The sequence below is a fragment of the Fukomys damarensis genome, unplaced genomic scaffold (assembly GCF_012274545.1).
Source record: "Fukomys damarensis isolate Sample0158 unplaced genomic scaffold, DMR_v1.0_HiC HiC_scaffold_22, whole genome shotgun sequence".
Taxonomy (NCBI): domain Eukaryota; kingdom Metazoa; phylum Chordata; class Mammalia; order Rodentia; family Bathyergidae; genus Fukomys; species Fukomys damarensis.
In genome coordinates, this window is record NW_022900934.1 from 11,872,355 (window position 1) to 11,888,966 (window position 16,612).

Here is a 16,612-nt window from a genome sequence, read left to right on the forward strand (position 1 = left end):
TTTTTTTTTTTTTTTTTTTTTTTGTACCAGGGATGGAACTCAGGATCTTGTTTCTTGCCAGGCAGGCAGCGGCACCACTGAACTAAATCCCTGACCTGAAAAAGCTTTTTTAAATGGGGAGGAGATAAAGAGCTGGAGGGAGCAGGAAAGGATGGGAGGGAAAGGGGGCATAAAAGAATTGGGATGTGTACATGTACAGACTCCCCACAAGGAATGTAATCATTACGTACTGCAAACATGTTACAAAATAAATACATATGGCATGAAGTTCTGAAAAAAAGCTCTATTTACCACTGGAAGCTTGTGATCACCTAGATTTTTAAAAAAAAATTGTAAGAATATTAAAAATTTTGTTAAATATCATGTGGCTTCTCTTATGAGAAACCGAGTGAAAATAAAGAGTAAATAAAAAACAATAGGAAGTAGTAAGAGATCATTCTCTAAGGGGGAGGGGATCCAGACGTGGAGGTGGGCGGAGGAGGAGAAGGAAGGGATAAGGGACCGAGAAAAGGGCTTGGGATGTGTGCATGTACCGAGTTCACAGGAAATGGAAACATCGTGTACTGCAACATGTACAGAAAGAAGGCAGAGAATCAACAGATAGGTAGTAGAGGGGGGAGAGAGGGAAGGGGATGAAAAAAGGAATTAAGATGCACCTGTATGAGATTCCTGCAAGGAACAGAAACATATACTTTACACATGTACTAATAAACTAAAATAGCAAAAAGAAAAGTGAAGAAAAAAGGAATTTTCAAGATTTTACAGTCTTTTGTCAGGGTACTGCAAAATATACTACTTGCATTAATATTGCTTTGTGTTTGTTCAAACTTTGCCTCTGAGAACTGAAAACAATCCCAGCTCAGGAGGCAGAGGTGGGATCGTCGCCGGGAGTTCTAGGCCATCCTGGGCTCTGTAGCAAGACCCTGTCTCAAAAACACAAGACAAAACAACCAAAAACACATCACCATACCATGTTTCTGAAGTAGTATTTAGTAGATAAGTTAGCCCACTTTTTTGAGGAATGAGGAAATTAAAACAAAGTAATTAGGAAGTTGTACAAAGCTCGGTGGGTGAATAGACTGATAGTGTAAACATTGGCATTGTATAATGCTTAGTAAGATTGTATTACTAAGCTTCAGGATTCCTTCTGTATGTTAGCCCTCTGCTATAACTGAAGCTTTGTCAAGTATCTTATAAAGTGCTTTGGAGAAACTGAGGCATAGGGAAGAAGATTGCCAGGACTTGCATGTGTAATACTAATTTGGGAGTGAAAGTAGAAGCCACAGCTTCGAAATTTGTTGTGATTTAACATATTTGGTTGCTGTTTAACAGCTAGGCTGGTTTCTAAGAAACTGAGTCTTGGGTCTGGTTTGTTTTGCATGAAGATGATAGGTGCAATTGTGTTTCTAGGTATATGGCATATGGTTATAGACAAGTTTCCTTTTCTGAAAGGGAAAGTCGGTTAACTGTTATGTTGAAACAAGCCCTTTCTTAGTCAAGAGTGTCACAGAGAACAACTCTTAAAAATCTCTAGTTTATGAAGAGGGGTTTATTTTGGTTTTATTTTTCTCTGTTTTTATAAGTTTAGATTTAAAAAACCATTATTTACAGAAATAGTATGGGTTTGAATTTAGTATCTTTTAAGAACAACTAGGAAAAGGGAAGGGGGAGTTTGAGGAGGTTTTAAGGCTAGGGCAAAAATAAAGTTTATGGCTGTGAGGCTGTAGAGGTAAATATTTTTCACTTTAATATGAGGTAATGGCTTTTCTAGAGTGAACAATTACTAGTGAATTTTCTTTTAGGAAGTGTTTCTTTAAATGGATCACCCAATGACTACATTTGTGTGGAAAGAAAATCGTTGCTGTTTACTTGGCATCAGGCCAGGTATAAGACAGGGGCCACGTTCAGTCACTCAAGCCTATATGCAGAAATCTTGAACAGTCTGCGTTGTTTCCAGGCATTATTTTTTACTAATTTTATTGTCTTGTCCTCAGGGCTGATTCTACTATGTCTTTCTGTTGAGCACCAAGAACATAGTGTTTTTTTGTTTATAAGTAGCTTGGTTACTTTTTTTTAAAGAACATTTTCTTACTGTGTGCTGTAATGCATAAATGGCTTTGCGTTGAACCTTATTTACTTGACATTGACCTAAGAGCCATCATTTTGTAGGCTTATTGTGATTGATGTACTTTAAAACTTGTGGCTGCCCTTGCTACAGGTGTTTGGGTAACGTTTGGAGTCAGTAAGTTGGTTTTTTTGGAGGCCACAGAAGGGGAGGGCCACAATGGTGGGGAGTGAGTTTGCTTACAGAAACATAATGGCATTGTACCTAGAAAGGTGTATCAGAAAAGGGTCTTAAGTTATATAAGGAATGTGTGGTATTTTAGGGCCATTTCAAGGGTAGTGGAAAGGGCTTTACATTGTAGGAAAATTGACCGAGTTTCTGTGGGACTGGAGCCTCTTAAAAACTAAAAGGAACAGATGAGTAGATTTACAGTTGGTTGGTTAAAGCTCTCTCATTTTTTTTCCCTCTTATTTTTGATGGAAAGTTTAACAAATAGTGCTTGCTTCAGCAACACATATACTGAAATAGGAGTGATAGGTTTAATTAGCATGACCTGTGCACTTAACAAGCTGGTGAAGTGATAAGTATTTTTGTGTTTGTATTAAGAAAGCATCTTTGTTGAACAAATAGATTCATTACCGAATTTGGGAATGTACAGTTTGCCATTTATGGTTCACATGTTATAGATGCATAATAAATTATTGTTGAATATTGAATGAAGGAATATATTGTAAAATTGCAGTTGGTATTGCTAGTGCTTTATCATGGCAAGAAACTAGAGTGGTTCTTTCTCTCTGGGTCTTTTGTTTCTTGAGATTTACTGGAGGATTTGCAAGGGAAGGTATTTAGTGAAATATTTGTTATGATTTGAAAAGGAAGTTTTTCCAGAATTGAGATCGCTTACTATATTCTCTCCCACCATTTTCAAGAAATTTTGTTTGCAAGTACCACTTTTTGCAAGGAGAATGATGTATTAATCTCACAGAAGTATAAATACTACATTACGAATCAGGTGCTAGTACAGTGTTTAAAAATTAGTTACTAAAAGTGCTTAAATAACAGCCAAGCGTGGTGGTGCATGTCGGTAACTCCAGTTGGTTAGGAGGCTAAAGCAGGGTGATTGCAAATTTGAGGTTAGCCTGGCAACTCAGTGAGACTGGCTCAAAAACTAAAAATGGGGTGGGAATGTATCTCAGTGGTAGAGTGTTCTCTTAGCAAGTGTGAGGCCTTGGATTCAATCCCACCTCTACAAAAACAGAACAAAACCTTGAGTAGTTGTTTTACGCTATAAAGATTTTGTAGACTTAGTCAAAAGTGAATACAAGACGGGCTTGGTGGAGCACACCTGTAATCCCAGTACTTGGGAGACTGAAGCAGGAGGATCACTTACCAGTCTGGGCTAATAGTGTGTTCAAGGTCACCCTAAGCTATATAGGCGAGGCACTGTCTTAAAGCACAGACAAGAACAAAAAAGTGACTATGACTAAGCACTATTACAAGTAGTTCTGTAAACCATTTCTAGAAGTATCCGCCTTCTTGTGTGTTGAATCACTCAGACTTTGTGCTCAATGTGGTCTGATCCTGTTTGTTTTACTGCTGAGTGAGGAACACACATTTTGCTTTACTACACTTTTAGGACATGTGTAAGTTAAACAAAGTTTTTGTAGAGTTCATGTGCCCATGTTTCCCTTCCCTACAACCCATCATAAATATTTGACACTTGTAAAATGGTAGCTGCCAGCCAAGGTGAAATTGTTACTTGTTACTTGTTTTGTTTTGCTTTTGTAGTACTGGGGATGGAGCCCAGAGTGTTTGCCCTCTGAGTTATATCCCTAGCCCTGTTTTTCAAAAAAAAATAAATCAAAAATTCAGGACGGAATCTCACTAAATTGTTCAGACTAGGCTTGAGTTTTGTGATCCTTCTGCCTCGGCCTTCTGAATAGCTGAGGTTACATGTGTATACCACCACACTTTGCCTTTTAGAGCAAAACTACAGATTTTGTTTTCATGAAAAGATATTTGTGTCACCAAGCCAGTGTTAGGACCCAGGAGGATTTGAAATTAAGGAATCTTAAAAGAAGCACATACAAATCCCTCGTTTCACCTCTTTTAATTTTATAGTGCATATGTGTGCAACAAAAAAGTAGATCTTGAGAGGAAGAGGAATATATTTTCCTGAGCTTGTGTCTTTAGCCCTTCAAACAGGAAATACTAGGAGAATAAAAGTTCCCCATTTGCTGGGAAGCAGGGAGATGACAGCATGGCTCAAGGCTTCAGAACCAAAGGTGTTTCCAGCAAGAACTGAAGGATCTTTGTATTTCAAACTTTTCGGCCTCGTTTTACTATGTGTAAAATTCTGTTCTTCTCCAGGAAGCCTGTAACAAAACATTTTGATCTCTCAAGTTAGTCCCTAATTTACCTGATGGAAAGTAACCCTCAGAACAACTGTAAAGAAAAAGAACTGTTGTGTAACAGATTTAAATTTGTTAAGAACCAGTAGTTCTAAGTCCTGATTTGGCTGAGGGCTGCTGTGAACTTTCTATCAATAGTGAAAGGCCCCTATCCCTCCCCTTTCTTGGGAATTGAACCCAGGGCTGAACTGTATTTCCAGCAAACACCCCTATCACTACCACTCCACTGCCCGCCTTATTTTTTTTTTTTAAACTTTATTTTGAGACAGGATCTTGCTTCAGTTGCTGGGGCTGAGCTGGAATTTGCCATCTCTCTGCCTCAGCTTCCCAGAGTACTACTAGGGTTACAGGCGCTACTGTAGTGAAGTAGTGAAAGCTTTGTTCTTTGAATTATATTGAGTAAACAATATATTTTCCCCTTTGACAACTATGATGTCAGTCCTGGATATCTGTAGGGCCCTCTCCCATCCTGGCAGTGACAACCAAAAAATACCTCCAGATACAAGCAGATATTACCCCCCCACACACCTCTCTTGAAAACCACTCCTTTAAATGGTCTTTTCAAGCTTAAACAAGTCACATAGAAGTGTTCAGCTAGCAAGTGACTAAAAATGTATTGGCAAATGAGTACTCTTTGTGACTCTTAAATAAATTGCAGGGTAGGAATTGAATCCAGGGCCTCAAGTATGCTAGGCAAGCATTCTTCCCCTGAGCTATACCCCTAGTCTACTGCTTGGTGAATTTTAGTATTGGCCATGTTATAAATTTGAAGTTTACAAAATAGCTTTACTTGGAGGATTTATATGTTTTGAAAAATTTACAGTTTCTTACTACTTGTTTTAACCAGTTAATAGACAACTCTTTTGTGTGTACTTGTGGTTAACATTTTGGAAGCAATCGTAATGAAAAGCTTCTTTTTCAACTTTTAGAAAATTCATGTATTTATCATTTATCCCTGTAATTGGAAATGCTGGCATTAGGTCTGCTTTAGACAGCCTTACTCAAAAAAGGATCCCTTTGGACCCCACCCTTTCTAAATTTAGGTGTTCATTCAGAGTCTTAGACTGAGAGCCACCCAGGACAGAGTTGGGCTGCTCCTTTTTGGATGGTAGTAGGTGCTGAGCAGATGCTTTGCTTTGGCTTATTTTCTGACTTTGTGATCTGAGATCAGTGTTATGATGTTACATGTACATTATAAGTGATTTTGTTGTTAATAAATAATACTCAGACTTAGAAAGAGTGGAAATGGGAGAAAGAAGTCAGTAAGCAAAGGAGAGAGAAAAATTTCTCTTTTTGGTAGCTGAAGGAAAAAAATGAAACATAGTCATAGCTGACTGACTTCCAAATGGTTCTGGATTTGTTTCTTGACACTGACTGGCAAGTTGTTTGCTAAGACCATCACCTAGATCTTCAATGGAACACCTCTTATTTTGTCCTGATGACAGAAGTAAACAAGGAACCACTGCACAGTTGGGGATTTTGATGAATGAGGTAATGTTTATGCCTCTGCTATCCCAAGTCATGTTGTAAGCTGTTGCTTGCAGGTTTTGCAGTTGTGTTTGCTGTTCAACAAGAGAATGTAACTCCTCAGAAAACTGCCTTGCTCTGGCTATTGATCTCTTTCTAGGTCTGACTTAAAAAAAATCATTTTGAAACGTTTCAAAAAGTTAAAGCAACAATTACTATGTAACAGAACTTGTGATTAGTAGGTATGCTGAACTCAGCTTGTTGCGCCAGTTCCCGAGAGGTGTCATTGTTAATCTAGTTTTTGTTGCTCCTGCTTATTTTGACTTTTTAAAAAACATTTAAAACTTTTTGAAGGATGTGTATAAAAATTGGAAGACTCATTCCTATTTTTGATTGATGAAGAAATTGAAATATATTTAGAAATCATGCCTTTGTAGTGCCTATTTACAAAATGAAGTAAACTAAGTCCCTGTGTGTTCCCACCTCCAGGCACCCCAGTGAGATTGCTCTTCCTCTCTTCTTTATTCTCTCCACTCTTACTTGCAGTAGTTTAAGTACAATAGAATGGCCTTTGCTTTTCTAATCATTCTTGAGGATCATAAACCTTGATGTGAGCACAACAGTTTTCTGGTTTAAGATCTGTAATTAAATGAAATTATCTGAGATCTCTTAATAAAACAGGCATATCTTTTATCATAAGGAAAAAGAAATGGCAAAAGTGAGAATTTCCTCCCTTCGTCATCCAAATGAAAAAGCTTTAAATTTGAGTTTGTAGTCATCAAAGGGAAGCAGTGTTTATATTCAGCAGTTAATGGTTGCTACACATTGTACTTTCAATTTTGCATAATTTTGAGGCCAGAGACCTTTATCATATTCTGTATAATATGGAAAACCTGCTTAAAATTTGTATTTTTGAACATAAGCGGTAGTTTGCAATTCCTAATATTCAACAATAAATACACCCCAGTGAGTCTCTTTGTAAAATGAACACATAGAACTTGTGGGGATTGCCAGTCTTTCTAAAAATACTGTAGGAAATTCACAAGCCAGGAGACTTTCTGTACAACATGGACAAACACATTTCTTTTTAATGAGTTTGTTGGTACTTTTTAAGTATACAGTATAGTTACATTCATCATTGGGATCTTGTACCTTTACATGACAGATCTTTGTTCTCATTTTTTCCCTATACCCTTGCCCTCCTCTCACCCCTACCACCCTCTCTTATGACAAAGACATTTCTAATCAATCAACATAGCTACATGCTAAACTGTGCTATTTTCATAACTGACTAGGTAACACCAATTTTGACAATTTGAATATTGACAATTAAATATCTCCTCTATAATTTACCTTTTTATTTTCTTTCCCTTACAACTTTTAGGTAGAACTTTAGACTTCATAGCCCTGAATTAACCTGCACTGAAAGCTGTTTACCTGCAGTTGTTTACTTTTGTTGAAAGTGACCATGTCTCAAGTTCAAGTGCAAGTTCAGAACCCATCTGCAGCTCTCTCAGGGAGCCAAATACTGAACAAGAACCAATCTCTTCTCTCAGAGCCTTTGATGAGTATATCTTCTTCTGCTAGCTCTCTGCCCTCTGAAAATGCAGGTAGACCTATTCAAAACTCTGCTTTACCCTCTGCATCTATTACATCCACCGGTGCAGCTGCAGGTAAGCGTATGAATCCAAGTGTCTGCTGTTTCAAATGTTTTCCCAGCTTGTTTTCTGATCTGATAAATAGGTTACAGATGTAGGGAGCTATCATTTAGCTTCAAGAAGCAGAAGGAAGTACTAACCACCTGCACTTCTGTGTCCCAGAAATAGAACACTGGTTGTATGTGTGGAAGCCTCAGTTGACAGACCAGTATTAAGGAAGAGAATTGAAAACTATTCAAATGATAACGCTAGTCTGTTACTTTTTTTTTTTTTTTAATTTGAGGTGTGATCTCTATTTAGTATAGCTTCCTTAAAGAATAATTCAGTCAGGGCCGGGGATTTAGCTCCGTGGTTCTGGCTCCTGCCTCGCAAACGTAAGGACCCGAGTTCAATCCCCATTCCAAAAAAAAACAAAAAACAAAAAAACAACAAAAAAAAACACCCCAAGAATAATTCAATCAGATGTCCCCTTGTAAATTTATCGTCCTAACCTCCAGTATCTCACGATGTGACGATACTTGGAAATATCTAGTCTGTTATAAAGTAGCACTTGACAGAATTAAACAGAGAGTACCATTTTGGATGGTCATTGTTAAATTATTTATTTTTATTTATTTTTTTGCAGTACCGGGGATCGAACTCTGGACCTTGCTCTTGAGAGGCAGGCACTGTGCCGTTGAGCTAAATCCTTGGCCCTGGATAGTCATTGTTTAATGGGAAGATTATCCTTTTAAAGTTATTTCTCAGAACTGATAACTCTTGTGTATGCAGGTCCCCTTTTGATATGTCAGTAAGATTTTATCTTAGACAAGGGAACAGAGTTACTAGAATATAAAAGTACATTGGCATTAATTTATTTTGAACAAGTAAGTTTAAATCGTAGAGGCAGTTCAGAATCCACAATGAGGAACAGTCAGAAATTGAATAAAAGCTGAGTGTGTGGTGCACTAGGAGGATCACTATGAGTTCAAGGCCGGCCTGCACTACAAAGTAGGAGCCCTACAAAGTGAGATCCTATCTCAAAAATCAAAACAAAGAAAAAGAACAAAGAGGCAGAGATTATTTATTTATTTATTTATTTTTTTTTTTGAGACAGCGTCTCACTATGTAGTTGAGAGTGACCTGGAACTCACTGTGTAGCCCAGGCTGGTCTCGAACTCACAGCAATCTGAGGCAGAGATTTTTAAAAGGAAACCAATTTAAAAGCCTTCTCATTTGATTATTAGGAAACTGAAAATGAGCTAAAGATACTGGTTGACTAGAGAAGAGTTGAAACACTTGGCAGGGACAAAAAATGATTTTCCCCCACGTCGAGGCCAAGTAAATAAAATGAGGTGTTGGTATGGGTGACTCCATACCAGAGTCACCTCATAACGAATTCTTTGCAAGGCCTGCCTTATTATACCTGACAATTTCCTTTGCATTTCTTCCTTTGTCATTTCATTTTCTTTACTTTGTAAATCTGTTCTTAGTCGCTTAGTCGCTTCTTCTACCCTCAGCTGCATGGCATCTTCTATCTCCAGAATGCCCATGACTGCCTCACTGGATAGCATTTTTGACTTGTCATCATCTCCCCAGAGACTCAGTTTTCTCTAGATTTACCATTGCTACTGTCTTAAAAGAAAAAATACATGACTGTATCACTCACTACTCTTGGATTTATTGTTTTTTCTTTTAATATGCTCTTACTTCCACATCCTGTTGACTTTATAAAACTCCTGTCCATCCTAGTTATTTTGCTCATGTAATTATCAGAAATACATGAAGTCTTAGGACACAGTCCTGGAGAAAGGATGAGGGATGCTTCAGGAATGAGAAGTTAGCCCTGTGGAAAATGACAGTCATATTTTAGATAGTTACATGTAGCTTGACAGCTGTCATGACAGCCTATTTCTCTGTGCTCAGAAGACCTTGTTGGTCCCTTGGTTGGCTGTAATAGCACTTCATTGGAATCCATATCTTTCTTAGTTGCTGTGGGTTAGTGTTGTATCTTTGCAGGCCCCACTCCCACCCCCATACTGGGAATTAAAACCAGGGCCTTCATACTAAGGTACATTTTAATTTTGTATTTTGAGATGGTTTTGCTAGGTTGCCCAGGAGGCTAGGCACAAACTCAGAATCCTCCTGCTTGAGTCTTCCAGAGTGTTAAGATTAAAAGTATACATCTTTAGTTAATCTTGACTTCTACTTTCTTTTTTTGGAAGATGCACTGTCCTAGGTTACCCAGCTTCAGCTGGTCCAGGAGACAGAATCCCAGTTCTGTCTTTAGGCATGTGCTCCCAGCATACTTTGCAGTTTTGTGTCATTGCTGCTGAAGTCCTTAGACCTTCATTTTTTTTCTATTTTTATGCCCTTGGGAGAATTGCAGTCTTACATACTGCTAGTATATTTCAGAAGTCTATATTATTTTCAGTTCCTTCTAACATGACCCCCCTCCAAAAAAGAAACACCGCTGTGTCTTGTGAATGAGTGAATATGTTAATCAAGATTCAGCCTGAGTATAAACTTTTGTATGGGGCCGGGGATTTAGCTCAGTGGTTCTGCTGCCTGCCTAAATCTGAGGCAGAGATTTTTAAAAGGAAACCAATTTAAAAGCCTTCTCATTTGATTATTAGGAAACTGAAAATGAGCTAAAGATACTGGTTGACTAGAGAAGAGTTGAAACACTTGGCAGGGACAAAAAATGATTTTCCCCCACGTCGAGGCCAAGTAAATAAAATGAGGTGTTGGTATGGGTGACTCCATACCAGAGTCACCTCATAACGAATTCTTTGCAAGGCCTGCCTTATTATACCTGACAATTTCCTTTGCATTTCTTCCTTTGTCATTTCATTTTCTTTACTTTGTAAATCTGTTCTTAGTCGCTTAGTCGCTTCTTCTACCCTCAGCTGCATGGCATCTTCTATCTCCAGAATGCCCATGACTGCCTCACTGGATAGCATTTTTGACTTGTCATCATCTCCCCAGAGACTCAGTTTTCTCTAGATTTACCATTGCTACTGTCTTAAAAGAAAAAATACATGACTGTATCACTCACTACTCTTGGATTTATTGTTTTTTCTTTTAATATGCTCTTACTTCCACATCCTGTTGACTTTATAAAACTCCTGTCCATCCTAGTTATTTTGCTCATGTAATTATCAGAAATACATGAAGTCTTAGGACACAGTCCTGGAGAAAGGATGAGGGATGCTTCAGGAATGAGAAGTTAGCCCTGTGGAAAATGACAGTCATATTTTAGATAGTTACATGTAGCTTGACAGCTGTCATGACAGCCTATTTCTCTGTGCTCAGAAGACCTTGTTGGTCCCTTGGTTGGCTGTAATAGCACTTCATTGGAATCCATATCTTTCTTAGTTGCTGTGGGTTAGTGTTGTATCTTTGCAGGCCCCACTCCCACCCCCATACTGGGAATTAAAACCAGGGCCTTCATACTAAGGTACATTTTAATTTTGTATTTTGAGATGGTTTTGCTAGGTTGCCCAGGAGGCTAGGCACAAACTCAGAATCCTCCTGCTTGAGTCTTCCAGAGTGTTAAGATTAAAAGTATACATCTTTAGTTAATCTTGACTTCTACTTTCTTTTTTTGGAAGATGCACTGTCCTAGGTTACCCAGCTTCAGCTGGTCCAGGAGACAGAATCCCAGTTCTGTCTTTAGGCATGTGCTCCCAGCATACTTTGCAGTTTTGTGTCATTGCTGCTGAAGTCCTTAGACCTTCATTTTTTTTCTATTTTTATGCCCTTGGGAGAATTGCAGTCTTACATACTGCTAGTATATTTCAGAAGTCTATATTATTTTCAGTTCCTTCTAACATGACCCCCCTCCAAAAAAGAAACACCGCTGTGTCTTGTGAATGAGTGAATATGTTAATCAAGATTCAGCCTGAGTATAAACTTTTGTATGGGGCCGGGGATTTAGCTCAGTGGTTCTGCTGCCTGCCTTGCAAGTGCAAGGTCCTGAGTTTGATCTCTGGTACCAAAAAACAAAACAAAAGGGAAAAAACAAACTTGTAGGAAGGTTCAGCTCAGTGTAAGGTAAACATTGTCTGTTTTGCTTGTGCATTTGTAACTCACCAGGAAGGTTTTCTGTTTTGTTTTATTTTTGGAGACAAGAGTCTTAGTGTTTATTTGTTTTTTTGTTTGTTTGTTTTGCTCATGCTGGTCTCAAACTTAGGATCTTCCTGGCTCACTTTTCCCAAGTAGCTGGGATTGGAGGCGTGCATCACTGTTCCGGGCTTTCTGTTTTTTTTTTTTTTTTTTTTTTTTTTTTTTTTTTTTAATATCAGAATAAGATGGCCAGAGCCAAGAAACTCAAAAGTACAGGTTTCCAGATTTGCTTCTTTTTTTCATCTACAAAACAGGTCAAAGAAGCTACATGCTCTTTATTAGATATTTGGCTTTTAAAATTCCAAACAGTGTGAGGTGAAGATTCTGAATAGAGACAGTTCCCAAGTGCTGTGCTGTGGTTGATTTTGCATGACTTTTTTCCAGGTCCTTCTCTCTTCAGCCTTTCTTTGGCTCCTTTCCTGCTTGTTTGCATGTGGACTTGGTAGGGGGAGGAGGTAATAGGAAGTCCATTTTGCTGCTTATTAGCAAGCCATGTATTGGGTTTGATGATTCAGATAGGAATTGATCTTAAAATGAGTATTTTGGTTTGTCTTTGATTATTTGTCATTCTCCTTATTTTAGAGAATAAAGCATGGGCTATAATTTCAGTTTTTGCTTACTGTTAATTGAGTTCATTCTGCTAACTTGTTTGGTATCTGTACTGATTTACACCTTGGATCTTAATTTTTGCATATTTGGCTTTATCTTTTTTGGCAGTAGTAGGAGAGTTCAGGAGTTGGGCCACCTGTTTCTGAGCTGAGCCTTGCAGCAAAGATGGTATATTAAAGATGAGTTATTTCATTATGGCTCATTTTTCTTCACTTGAAAGCCCCAAGCCTTGAATGTGGTCACATTTCTCTTTTCATTTGATTAAGTATAACATCAAGTGCCATCATAAATAGGCACTATTGCATATCATGGTTAGGTAAGTCACGTTTGTAGTCTGCCAGATTTTAGTTTGAATCCTGGCCTCTTCTAGTTTTGTGACCCAGCGCAAATTAAGCAGTTTTTGAACCTTGGTTTCTTCATCTGTAAAATGAGGATCATATCTCCAAAATAAGCCTGTTGTGAGAATTAGAACTATATGCTGAAGTGTGAAGTACAATACCTGGCACTTAGTATGCATTTGGGAATAGTAGCTAGTATTAAGCAATTATATATTTAAGAAAAGTAGACATTACTTGTTTACATGAGGCTAGTTCAAAAAGTTATCCTAAAGCAAAATTATATTCAAAATAATTTCTTTCGTATTTAGAGGGCAAATAGTAATTTTTTGTAACTTGTGTTTCCTCTAAAGGTTTTTTTTCACCCAGACCTTATCTTTGGGATTCCCTTAATTAATAGCTGTTTTGGTAATTTTCTGAAATCTGTACTTTTTACCAAGCATTTTCGATAGATTGACTGTGTGTTCATCTGTAATTGCATTTTCTTTTTATACCTACAAGTTATTCAAAGAGAAGCTTTTCTCTTCTGGGTGACTGCTGGCTTATTCTTTCTAAAAATCAGAGGTCTTGTGTACCTTAAATTCTATCAAAACCAAGATTATAACTTTGCTGCTAACCTTCTATGTAGGATGCCAGCAAAATGGCCATGCACAGGATGGGGAGGGTCCTGGAAAAAGCAAGACTCTTCATGAGATGAAGCGCTTTTGCTTTTCATCATTTTCCCCTTCAGCATCTTTCTGTGAAATAATCGCAGAATGACCCAGATATGGCACTGTATTGCAGGTGCCTGCCTTTGACCTCTCAGGCTAGCCTGGGTTTTAAGTTCCTATTATTTGGTACTTAAATGTGTAACCTCATGAACTACAGAACATGTATATGCAATCCCTACTGTTTCAGTGGGAATGAAGGATTTTTTGTTTCCCTGTTAGTGGAAGCTGTGCACTGAGAGAAACCTGACGTTAAGAACTACGGGAAAAATTAGCTATGGAGGCAACCTCCCCTCTTTCTGCTTAGGCACCAGATTTAAATGATCAAGACATATCTACGCCAGTGTTTGCACTGTAACTTTTTAAATAAATGAGATAAAGTGATATCTAGTGATAAAATCAGAAAAATGAAAGCTCTGTTTGATTTTGCCGAATCTCTAAGTAATGGTTTCAAAACTTTGTGTGTTAGAATCAGTTTTGGAGCTTACTAAACATGCACAAGCCTGGTATGGAGGCCCCTGGTACTGTTTGGTCACATTTGGGCATTTCTGCTTTCTCAGGCTTCTTACTTGCTTCTTCAGATGCAGCCAGACTTTAAGAATCACTGTGTGGCAGTAGGTTATCAAGTTTTGACAGAATGTTAGCTTAGTAGTAATGGAATTTTAATGAAATATTTTAAGAATGGTGATGTATACTCAGGTTACCTTTATTTATAAAGGAAGGAAGTCTGGCCTTCATCAGCATGTGTTGAGAAAAAAATTAGGCAGAGTCTAAATAGTACAGTCTTAAGAGAATAGAAGGTAACATTGGAAAACCTGACTCATATTGTCAGATTTTCTCAAGTTTTGTCTACTAGGATTATATTTCCAGACAAGAGTTCTCATATGCCCTGTCTTAATTTGCATGAGATCCTACAATGTTTCTGAATCAACTTTGAGAAATTTTTTCTATGAGAAGTAATTGGAAGACAGTAGATGTTTCGATATATTCTAAATGAGTTTATTATTTTAACATAACAACATGTACCTGCCCCATATTGCAGAGTTAATTTTTCATGGAGTGCCACTGAATGCTAATCAGAGGATACTAGAAAAAAATTTTCTACTTATGAAGATATTAATAAAAGGAAAAAGGCTTGGAATAAATTATTAAGATAGTGACCAGACTTTTAAAATGATAACCATAAAAAGCGTTCAAGGTCCGAGTGACGTTACAGTTAACATCAGGTTTCTGGAATTGAAAATTCATACTTTTCCATTGTGGGTGTTGACAGTACAGCGAACACTTGGAGGTCAAAACTGGCAAGGTGAAGGAAGTAGTACTTAAAAGCCAAACATTTAGCTGCAACCAAAGCTTTGGAAGAAACAAAACTTCCTAAACCCATAATGTCCCCTTTTTATAGGAAGGAAAGAATCAGGCGTTAACACATGGGAAACTTGTCAGGTTCCTTCTCAAAAAAATGTGTCTGGAGGTACTTAGTATGAATGTGAACAGTTTCTGAACTAATTTATAGCTTTTGAAAGCACAGACCCTATACTACCAGTGGCAAATACTTATCTGTTTGGTGTCCTTCGCCTTACTCTTATGAAGCAGTGGGTTCCTAGTCCACAGTTCTTGATTCCTGATGATCTTCAAATGTGGTTGTGGGAAGGGGCTATCTCTAAATTCCTAAAATTTCAGAAAAGCATTTTCTCTTGAGAAGGTTGTACAGATTATGAAGAACATGCATGGTGTGACCAAAATACATAATGTATGTGTAAATTTTAAAAATTTGTTTCAATAAAAGACACATTGCCATGGCTGGGGATTTAGCTCAGTGGTGCTGCCACCTGCCTTGCAAGCACAAGGTCCTGAGTTGGATCCCTGGTACCAAAAAAAAAAGGACGTTTCCATGAATCCCCTCAGGAATACTCCCTCTCATTTCAGACACTCATCCGGTTTTTCTTGCCTCGTTCTAAAGTAGTTCTGGAAATCTTTCATGAGTATCTTTATAACGTGTGGTTAAAAGGATGAGTTCTGTTGCTGAGTTCCATCCAGCAGAAAGGCAGGCTTATAAAAATATTATGGCATGTCCTCAGCCTTCCCTTACATGAGATCTGGCACCATGCAACTTTTTGCTCTTCCTCAAAGTCAAAATGACCATGGAAGGTAAACATTTTGAAGAAATTCAAGATATTCAGGCAGCCATGACAGTGCAACTAATCATACAAAAAAGAACTTCCAAAACTACTTCAGAAAGTGATAAGAATGATGGAGTCACCTGGGGATGTAGCTCAGTTGTTCCTGTGCCTGCCTGGCAAGCGCAAGGTCCTGAGTTCAATCCCTGGTACTGCAAAAAAACAAACATACAAACAAAAAAAAAAACAACCCACCACCACCAACAACAAAAATGATGGGGTAATTGTGTTTGAATTAGTGGAAATATATCTTTTATTATAATTTTTAAATTAAACCTCCTGTTTTTTTTTTTTAGCATACCATGTAGATTTTAGGTTAGAAGCTCATCATATCAGTGTAGTAATATTGATGTAACCTGTTGATCAGAAGTGCTGATTGTCGTGTGTGTGTGTGTGTATACATCTGATAATGAAAAAAAATGGGGAAATAACTTAAATATGTATTACGGGCACACAAACCACCAGGACATAGTTCTACTACAGAGGCCTGAAGCACAGAGAAATACTAATCAAGAGGTATGTCTGGTAAAGAGTTGGGAACCGGGCAGGGGATTTAGCGCAATGGTGCCGCCGCCTGCCTTGCAAGAGCAAGGTCCCAAGTTCCATCCCTGGTACCTCCCCCCCACCCCCAAAAGAGTTGGAAACCTCTGGCCTGAAGGCTGTGACCAATATGGCTCTCTCAGTAGTCATCCCAGGCCTAGGTAGGAAGGGTTAAACATAGTACCGGGGATTGAGCTCAGGTATTTGGGCTTGCAAGGCAGGTGCTGGAACCACTGGGCTAAATCTATTGTCCCGCAAGATATTCTTATGAATTTGATTCATGCACTAAATTTAGTTGAACCTTCTTATTTTTTTTGAGGCAAGGTCTCCCTTTGTAGTTCAGGCTGGCCCTGAACTCACTATGTAGCCCAGGCTGGTCTCGAACTTACAGTGATCCTCCTGCCTCAGCTTCCCAAGTGCTGGGGTTACATACGTGCACCACCACACCCAGCTGGTTGGCCCAATTTTATTATAAAATCAAGTCATTTTAAAATTTTTTCAGCATACTTTTTTTTTTTTTTTTTTTTTTTTTTTTT

The 16,612-nt window shown here is 38.1% G+C and overlaps 1 protein-coding gene across 3 annotated transcripts in view; it reads left to right on the plus strand.

Annotated features, from left to right (window-relative positions):
- The window catches only part of Stau1 (staufen double-stranded RNA binding protein 1), a 47,631-nt gene that overhangs the window by 812 nt on the left and 30,207 nt on the right, over positions 1 to 16,612 (plus strand). For 2 of the 3 annotated variants that reach the window (XM_033767030.1, XM_033767031.1), the window contains exon 1: positions 7,328 to 7,616. The exons of the other annotated variant lie outside the window; for it this stretch is intronic. In XM_033767030.1, coding sequence (XP_033622921.1) covers positions 7,412 to 7,616 — 205 coding nt within the window. In that variant the 5' untranslated portion in view covers positions 7,328 to 7,411. Of the gene's footprint in view, positions 1 to 7,327; positions 7,617 to 16,612 lie in introns of those variants that run through there. 3 annotated transcript variants of the gene reach the window in all.